The sequence below is a fragment of the Pipistrellus hanaki genome (genome assembly GCF_964339955.1).
Source record: "Pipistrellus hanaki genome assembly, chromosome: 13".
In the NCBI taxonomy this organism is placed as follows: domain Eukaryota; kingdom Metazoa; phylum Chordata; class Mammalia; order Chiroptera; family Vespertilionidae; genus Pipistrellus; species Pipistrellus hanaki.
In genome coordinates this window covers 48,724,370-48,734,240 of record NC_140515.1, presented here as the reverse complement: position 1 = coordinate 48,734,240, position 9,871 = coordinate 48,724,370, and the positions used below count along the sequence as shown (strand labels likewise).

At 47.8% G+C, this 9,871-nt stretch overlaps 1 protein-coding gene across 2 annotated transcripts in view; it reads left to right on the top strand.

Annotated features, from left to right (window-relative positions):
* The first annotated feature begins 4,230 nt into the window (after positions 1 to 4,230).
* The window catches only part of OSBPL10 (oxysterol binding protein like 10), a 196,882-nt gene continuing 191,241 nt past the window's right edge, over positions 4,231 to 9,871 (top strand). The window contains exon 1 of one of the 2 annotated variants that reach the window (XM_084902489.1): positions 4,231 to 4,677. In XM_084902489.1, coding sequence (XP_084758615.1) covers positions 4,382 to 4,677 — 296 coding nt within the window. In that variant the 5' untranslated portion in view covers positions 4,231 to 4,381. The remainder of the gene's footprint in view (positions 4,678 to 9,871) is intronic. The other variant, XM_084902487.1, reaches the window with a different exon arrangement.

The window sequence follows — 9,871 nt, the reverse complement described above, 5'->3', positions numbered from 1 at the left end:
ATAAGTCTTTTGCTTAGTTCTTGATTTCCCAGGAAGATGCAAATTCTCTTGGATTTTGTTGGGTAGAAATATGATAAGATAAGGGGTAAGCTAGGGCTGTCAGAGTTTCTCTTTCCACCTACCTCTTGCTCCTGACTTACTTCCTCGGACGTTTCTGATCCCACACAGATGTCTTATTCGTGATCTATTCTGGCGTATATGGTCTGATAAGCCTCTCCCTGCCCCAAAGTCCATACGTGGAGATCCTAATGCCCAATGTGATGGTGTCCGGAGGTAGGGCCTTTGGTAAGTGCTTAGGTTACGAGGGTGGAGCCCTCATGAAGGGGATCAGTATTCTTTTCTTTTTTAAGTTTATTTTTTATTGTTGACAGTATTACAGATGTCCCCTACAGATAGCCAATAGACATGAAAAAATGATCAATGTCACTAATAATGAGAGATATACACATTAAAACTACAGTGTGGTCTCACCTCATACCTTCCAGAATTGCTACTATCAATAAATCAACAAACAACAAATGCTGACAGAGATACGGAGAAAAGGAAACCCCAGTGCACTGCTGGTGGGAATGCAGACCGCTGCAGCCACTGTGGAGAACAGTATGGAGTTCCCTTAAAACATTAAAAAAAGAAATGCCATTTGACCCAGAGATCCCACTTTCGTGGATATATCCTAAGAAGCCTGAAACACCAACCAGAAAGAATATATGCAACCCTATATTCAGAGCAGCGTTATTTACAGTAGCTAAGATCTGGAAACAGCCCACGTACCGTCAGTACATGAGTGGATAAAAAAAGCTGTGGTACGTTTACATAATTGGAATACTATGCAGCTGTCAAAAAAGAAGGATCTTTTACTCTTCGCAACATCATGAATGGACTTGGAGACCATTACGCTAAGTGAAATAAGCCAGTCAGAGAAAGACAAGTATCACATGATCTCACTCATATGTGGAATCTAATGAACAAAATAAACTGACAAACAAATTAAATCCAGAGGCAAGCATGGATGCATGGAACAGACTGACAGATCTCTGACGGGGAAGAGATTAACCAAAGAACTTATATGCATATCCCATGGACACAGACAACAGTGTGTGTGTGTGTGATTGGGCAATAAGGGACCTGTGCTCTTATAAAAGAATCCCCACAGGGCTCCCTACCCCCTTCCGCCATGTGAGGATACAGTGAGAAGCCTGGGACCCCGAAGAGGACTCTCACCAGGACCTGACCAAGCTGGCACCCTGATCTCCAACTTCCAGCCTCCAGAACTGTGAGTAATGCATTTCTGTTGTTTATAAGCTACCGGTATTTTGTTAGAGCAGCCTGAACAGCCTGAGATGCCGGACTTGAGAACTCTTTTCTGTTGAGCTCCTCCCCCCTTCTCCTGTCTCAAGGGTTTCCATATTTTATTTAGTCCAAAGTGAGAACTTGCTGTGTTAGCTCATGTGGCCACAGGTTGGCGGGGTGGGATGGATAATGGTGGTAGAGGTTGCATAGTAGGAAACAAGATGATGTCACTGCCTCTTTAGCAGGAGCGGGCAGTCTCCCATCGGAAGGCGAGCTGTTGGGGCACATTGTAAGTGACATCTACAGTTCCCCTCCTCGGTCTTCATGTCAGTGAAGGACTTCATGAGCACGCACATGCTAATTGGTGTATAAATTGGTTTAGACAAAGCTGTTCTGTGGTATAAAATGATTCCTGAAACCCAAGTGGCTTACAACAAACATTTTGCACATGTGACATGGCTCACACACGTATTCCATGTGTCTTCTCACTCCAGGACACAAATGATCTGGGACATGCTGCTCACCTCGCAGAAGGAGAAAAGAAAGATGCAGGGACCACAGGATGGCTCTTAAAGCTCATGTGTGGAAGTGGCCAATACTACCCTGTTTCCCTGAAAATAAGACAGTGTCTTATATTAATTTTTGCTCCCAAAGATGTGCTAGGTCTTATTTTCAGGGGATGTCTTATTTTTCCATGAAGAAGAATACGGTACACATTTATTGTTAAATGAAAATAAAGGAAATTTATTACCTGTATACAGTACAGTAGTACAGTAGTTGTCAACACAAACCAGACAAACTATGAATCCTACAGTATCAAGAATTTACTCATTTATTCAATGACAATCATGTCATCATCTTCTGGAACATCATCATAACAATCCAATTCCTGAATTTCCTGGTGAATTTCTTGTGACTCCATTTCTTTCAGAATCCGTGGACCAAATCTCTCATGTTTAGCCTAGGGGGGCCTTATTTTCGGGGGATGCATTATATTTCACTCAGAAGGAAACCTGTAAGTAGGTCTTATTTTCGGAGGATGTCTTATTTTCGGGGAGACACGGTACCTCTGTTCACATTCCACTGGCCAAAGCGATCCCATGACCAAACCCGAGGTCAGCGTGGAGGGAGATACTTCTTCCACAGGAAGAGGTGGTACTTTTTTTGTTTTTGTTTTGTTTTTAGAATATATTTTTATTAATTTTAGGGAGAGAGGAAGGGAGAGGGAGAGAGAGGAACACTGATTGAGAGAGAAACAGTGATCGGGTTGCCTCCCGTATGTACCCCAGCTGGGGATAGAACCTGGAACCTGAAACCTGGGTAGGTGCCCTGACCAGAATTGAACCAGAGACCTTTGGATGATGCTCACCCAACCTAGCCACACCGGCCAGGGCAGAGGCAGTGAATATTTTGAGCAAATAAACATCCTCACCTAATTCACCACAGCCAGCAATATCAGGGGTCTCCTTTTGCAGGTGAGAAAACGAAGGGCCACGATTTGAACTCAGCTCTGCCCAGCTCCAAAGTTGGTCCTTCCTACCATGCAATCATTTGGGGTAAACTTTTCTTTTCTATAGTGTGTAGGCACCTAGAACTGTAATTTATTCAGGGGCACAGCCACTTCTCATCAGCCCCAGAAGTTTCTCCACAAACATTTCTGGAGCAAAGCCATCTCGGAAAGTTTCCTGGAAGGACTTGAAGCTAGAAAGGGATCAGGCTTGGGGAATTATTCCCAGGAGAGCTGACTCTATTCCCTGTCGTGATTTTTCAAACTGCTGAATTATTTATATTACTTTATGGGTTTGTAGATCCTTTGAACAGCACTCCATCTACCACCCTTTGTTTTTTTTTTTTTTTTTTTTTTTTTTGTCATCTTGCGTGTCTGAGCTCCTCAAAGCTATTTTCTAGGTAATTTTAGAAACTTCCAGATTGCTTTGGATATTTATACTCACAAAAATTATTAGTGGGTTGGAGAGAGTGCAACCCATCTACCTTTGCCAAAGAGCAACAATTTTAAGTTGGGAAACTTAGTTGCAGTGGGGGTGGGGCAGAAATGACAGCGGACACAGAATGCTTCGCTGGGTAAACATCTGTCCATTTCAGGGCAGTCTTACCCGTTTTGAAGCCTCTGGCTCCCAGCTGCTTGGTATTGTGTAACACGTGTAGGTGCTGATGTACCAGGCTTACGTGTGGCCATCAGGGTGGGGATTAGGGTGCAAGTAAAGTGGCTAGGCCATTCAATGGGGGAGGGGGGGGCATTTGCAGGAATCTTGAATTTTCTCACCTTACTCCATTTAGCTCCACCGCGTGAAAATGCCCCAGGATAGTTTATCTGTGAGGATTAACCGCCCCCCCACTTCCTACACTCCCCCCCCCCCCCCCCCCACTGTTCACGCCGGGGATCCTGGAGGACCTTGGGCCCTGTTGTTTAGCTCCACCTGCGATGCTCATTTCTAGGTTACTGTGTACCTGCGTCCGGCCCAGGTTTGGCGCGGAAGGCGGGAGAGTGAGTCTGGATTAGGCCCGGCAGGTCCATATCCGGGTGGACCGGGTGGGTGGGGCCGCCACTCCCTCCAGGTCCCCCGGGGTGGGTTGGGGGTGGGGTAGTGACTCGCAGAGATTCCCGTTCGCCCCTTCGGATCCGGGAGGGGGCGACACGAGGAGCGCCAGGGGTGACGGGGCGTGTCTGCCCCGTGGATCGGCGCCCGGGACTGCCCCCCAGCCCCTGGGCCAGAGCGACCCCCGGGACCCCAAGGAAGAGCCGGAGGAGCCCGAGGAGGGCTCCCCTAACCGGCCGCCCGCTCCGAACTTGCCCGGGAAACTAGTGCGGAGGGAGGGGCCGGGGCCGGGGCCGGGGCCGCGGCGGGAGGAGGGGCGGCCACAGCTGCATCCAGCCCCGTTTGGCTTCCTTCCCAGTTCTTCCTCCGCCGCCTCCTTCTCTCTCCCTCCCGTGTGAGTCAGGCTTTTCCCCGGGATCCGGAGCGGCCACGCGCGGCCCGGGCGCCCGGAGCCGGAGCAGCGGCGCCGCGGTCACCGCGGCAGGAGCCCCGGCGGGCGGGCACGGGGCACCGGGCTCCGGGGCGCACGGGCCATGGAGAGGGCGGCCCAGGGCGCGGACGGCGGCGGCGGCGGGGGCAGCCACAGCAGCAGCCGCAGCAGCAGCCGCGCCACCTCGGCGGGCTCCTCGCCCTCCTGCTCGCTGGCGAGCCGGGGCATCTCGGGCCGCTCGGCGGCGGTGGCCGGGCTCGGCGGCGGCGGGGGCAGCCGCAGCAGCCCGGGCTCGGTGGCCGCCAGCCCGTCCGGGGGAGACGGCGGCCGCCGGAGGGAGCCGGCGCTCGAGGGCGTGCTCAGCAAGTACACCAACCTCCTCCAGGGCTGGCAGAACAGGTACGGGGCCCGCCGCCCGCGCCCTCCCTCCCTCCCCTCCCCTCTCCACAGCGCGCCGCTGTGTGTGTGTGTGTGTGTGTGTGTGTGTGTGTAAGCCTGTGCGCGCGCGATCGTGCCACCAGCGAGCGGGTGCTGTCCCCACGCCGGTGCTCTCCCTGCACCGCTGCTCCTTTCCAGGTGGGATGCCCAAGCCGGGCACCCCGGGTGTCCAGGGCTGTACTTCGTTGGCAGGGAGGGGGGCAGGAGCCCGCGTTTTCCTGGGTGCTGGCTGGCACCTGCGGGGACCGGAGCGCGCGGGTCCCGGGCCCTGCCCGCTAGCTAGCGGTTGCCTGCCCTCCTGAAGGAACGGCTGAGGAAAGAAGGCAGAGGGGACGTGCTTTATGGCCGAATGAAAAGCCTTAGTGCATCTGGTCCGATCACAGCAATCCTCTCCATAACTTAGTTCATTTTAAAACTTAAGTGTTTAAAACCACCACCACCACCACCACCACCACCACCACCACCACCACCACCACCACCAAAAACCTGCTGCTTGTCCTCAGTGCCTTCCAGCGCGTGCTACCCTCTGCCTAGTGGGTGGGGGCTTGGGACCTCCAATCTCTGCAACGCAAGTTTAGTTTTTGTTTTTTTGTGTTTTTTTTTTTTTTTTTTTAAGTAAATCTTTCTCTCCTTTCGGAACGGGCAGTTTGCTATTTTAATTCACTAAATAATAATAACATTCCCCATTAAATTCATTTGGAAGTTCCCTGCTGGCTGCCCTCACAGCTGGGAAGACTACTGTGGACACGTGTCGGCTCGGGGATGTGGAGGGAAGGGGCTCCCAGCACACTTGAGGTGTTGAGGCTTGAAAGGAGCAGATGGGACGCTGCCGTTTACATTGTTTCACAAAACAAGCTGGAGGCAAATAAGCGTGGCAGAGCCCAGAGAACGGGGCTTTTTGGAGAGGTGGTGGATGAGGTCTTTTGCCCTGCCTCTAATCGCCCTTGGATCTCAGGTCCTGGGGCCCTTAGGGATGCTTGTGAAATGTGAACCACACCCTGGGAGCTCTAGCTCTTTGCCCGTTAGATTAGATTGCTTGGTCAACTCACCCTGTCCATGGTGTGCGAAAGCTAAGATTGCTTCCAGCTGACTTATCAGGCAGTCATTTACATGCAATGCAACTAGGAGAAAGGGGGCCCCTTGAGTTTGGAAACTGAGTTGTTTCCATATTGATGCTATAGAGTCCAGAGGTCTTCAAACTACGGCCCGCGGGCCACATGCGGCCCACAGAGGAGTCTGATCCTGCCCGCCAGGTTTTTTGGGCAGTGAGCACAGCCGAGGTGTTACAGTAGGAATTAGTAGTTCATATAGTCCGGCCCTCCAGCTCTCTGAGGGACCGTGATCTGGCCCCCACTTTAAAAAGTTTGAAGACCCCTGTATAGACAGAGAACTTTCCCCGTCCTTGGAGATCTGATATGTTGTGGAAGCTGCACGTTAACGTTTAATTCTTTTTATGTCACAAAATAGCACCAGTAACTGCTCTTGCTGCTCCCTTTTCCCTCTCAATTCTTGAAAGTTAGTATAATTTTTTTTTTTTTTCATGTAGCTTATGAAGCCAACAGAATTTTTACCCTGGATTGCAGTTATTTTACTTGGGGACTATATTTTACCTGCAATGTATATTAAACAATTTATTTTTGGATTGGATTTAGGATGAACTGGAGTAGCTCATGCTTTTGTATAATTTAAAATCCACTGGGGTATTTAGATAGAGGCAAGGTTGAGAAGGGGTAAAATTAATAATAATAATTCCTACATGAATCACACTGTGTAGGTGAAATATACTGTGTACACTACTGAGGTCTCATCTTGAGTTTGTTTTATAGCTACCTGCCAATGTTCATTATTCTAACCACAATAGACTCACTGTTTTCTAGTCTACCACAGACTCCAAAAGCATTGTCTCTTTCTAATGGTTAATGTCTTGCTGTTGGGGCTATGCTTCCCATATCTGAATAGTGGCTGAGGGTCCATTAGTGATGTGGAGGAGATTTATGATGGCTCTGTGATTGCACACTTTGGCCTTCTCAAGGGGTCTTATAAAGGCAGAGCTGTATCTGTGAAAAGGAAGAGAGAGGAGGGTAGAGAGAAAACCTAGAAAATATATTTTTCTGTTCACGAATTTATTTGTTTAGAGACTATTTTATTGAGCATCTACTTTGTGCCAGGCACTATTCTAGGAGCTGGAGTACTCCAGTGAACAAAACACATGGGCATCTTCTCAGGAGATAGTGGAGGAGACGCAGAATCAAAAGGTAGAAGGAGCCCACTCTTTCCTAGTTCAGGGGAATGAATGCCTTGGTGCAAATTTGTGGGCTAACTCACTTGAGTTACCTGCACTTTTGGGCCTCACGGAATCTTCCTTTGATAGTTCTTTCCAAATTGCCTGCAGTTCCTGACAATCTCTAGCCATCAAGTTCTTGGCGAGTCTTCCATGCTTTAATAATGCCCTTCACACCAGTCACCCACCAGCAGTTTGTATTCTGATGTCCTCAAGTTGCTGTAAAACTTACATGTTAATGTTCAGTTTCATATTCTGCCTTAATTTGCTTGTAGCACTCTCAGTCCCGTCACCCATGACCTCAGGAAGGCGGACTGAGCCAGAACTTAAAATAAATAACACAGAGGGGAGGTCACAGGAGAGAAAACGTCATATTGTCGTACACACTCAACACAGAAGAGCGCTTCCAGGACACGGGCCGCACACTCATTGGCTGAGAGAGTGTGAAATAATCAGAGCACAGGGAACATGCACATGTAAGAGTTTCTATAATTTACCATTATACTGATTTAAAGTAAATACTTCAGAGATAATAGCATAGTGCAGACTACAGAGTGGTGTTAAAGAGTGCATCTAAACAACTGAACAGAAAATTTCAGAAAGTAACAGGTGCTATGAAGTTTTAAAAAAGATTTAAAAATGATGATGAAATAAAGGCCAAGTACTCATGGGAATAATTTACTGTCTTCCCTGAAGTTCACATTATCTGTTCAGCCATCGTTCGGTTTTTATATAGAGAGAAGCAGGGGAGAGTGAACCGCAAGAGCCTGAGGTTCAACAGGCCGATGCCAGATTGCACAGCACGTTGTAGGTGGGGGAAGAATTTAACACTGTGTTTCAGAAGAATTTTAGCAAGGAAGTGACGTGGTCTCGATTCATGCTTTCAAAAGTTCTCTCTGGCTTCTTCTCTGTGGAGATGAGATTTTCAAGGAGCCAGACTGGGAAACAGAGATCAGTTAGGAGCTCATCATGGTGGTCCAGGCAATAGATACTGGGGCTTAAAGTTGGGGGTGGGAAGGTGGGGCAGGGAAATGGAGAAAAGGGACCGATTTGGAATGGGGAGGCTAAAAATTGCTGATGGACTGGATGAGGAGGTGAGAGAAAGAGAGGGGTCATGGAGAGCTCTTGAGTTTGTAGGCCCGAGAGGCTGGGTGGTTGACATGTCCATTTTGGAGATGCAGGTCACAGTGGAGGAGCATGCTTGTGGGTAGGATGGGGGACAGTCAAGAGGTCCATGTGGGTTGTGTTCGGTTTGAGATGTCTATACCTGGTAAGAAATGGGCTACATGAACTCTCATTTGCCGTAAGGCTAATTTAGTCTCGAATCAAACTGGAACTCCTTTGTGTTTGTTTATAATGTCAAGTGTTTGAAGAAATAACTTCTAATTGGATCTAGGAAGTGATATTTAAATTTGAGGGTCTTCCCTGCCATTCCGTTCTTGTTATTTTCAGAAAAGAAGACTCTGCAAATATGGAACCAGGCCTCCAGTTCTTTTCTTGGTGATTGGTGTGGTTGTAAGGCTCAGTAAAAATACTGAAAGGCAAATCTTGGATAGGATAAGGAAGACTGGTGTTGGTAAAAGAAAACCCCGGGCCACCAGTGGACATTGATATGGAAAGTCAGAGCAGCGTGGGCTCCAAGTCAAATCCCGACATCATCCTTTAGCACGTTTAGCACACGTGTCACCTTGGGCCAATTCCTTAATTGCTCTGAGCTTCCAGTTTTTGTTTTTCTTTTTTCCATCTGTTGAAACGATGTTAGCCTTGCCCTTTTCATTAGTTCAATGTGAGGATGAAATGAAGACACCGGTGTATCAGGGGCTGAGAATAGTGCATCTCGGCATCCGGAGAAGTGGTAGCTATTATTGGATCTTCAATTTGCCCCTTCTTAATTGGACCTTTCTGGTGCATAGCTTTCTTGGTTCATTTTTCTGAACGCTGTGATTACCCTGGGACTCATTAACGTAATTACTGCAGAATTCTTTGGGGAGGAGATGATGCTTTTCAAGAGATACTTTTAAAACTTGGACCCAAACATTTACACCTGTATGGGAAGTGACTTACACCCCCCTCCTCCATCACTCTTAACTGTCACCTGCACACTCAGTATTTCTCTATTTTGTCCTTCGGCACTAGAAGGAAGCTTTCAGAGGACAGGATAATTTTGTCTGTCTTGTTCACTGCTCAACCCCCAATGTCTAGAACATGATCTGACATACAATAAGGGCCCAGTAAATATCACTGAAGGAGTAAGAAAACGAATCAATGACAGAAGAAATCGAACCAGGATTTAGTTCCATTTTGCAGTGTTAGCTACTGTTATAAATCTTGATTCTCTACCTGCTCATAGCCTTATCTTTAATATGCTTATCATTTGCCCTGCTCTCTGCAACCATCAGTCTTTGTGTTCTGGGTCAGAAAGTTTGCTTTTCTTGTGACATACCCTCTCCGACTTAAGGGCCTGCCACAAACCACCCAGTGTGGGCTCTTAGTGACCAAGTAGCCAAGGCATACATGCAGCTTGATCTGCATTAACCACATGCTTTGAGGGTGTAGTGGTTAGCCCCTAGACACGATTTCCCATGGTTTTAGAACCACTTGATTCATTAAAGGGTCATCGGGGGCATACACTAACTTTAAAAACCCCACTGAACTAAAATTAATGCTTTTTGAGCATTCCATTTTTAGAAGCAGTTGGTGATACTAGGGTTGCAAATCACTGCTCTGGATTTTATGATCTTGCCTATGTGTACTTGAGAAATATCCATATATTTTGCTTTCTAGGTTGCTGGATTGTTCTGAGTCTACATAATCAAACCCTTTAGGGACACCCGACTTATTTTATTTTTAATTTTTTTCAATTACAGTTTCTAT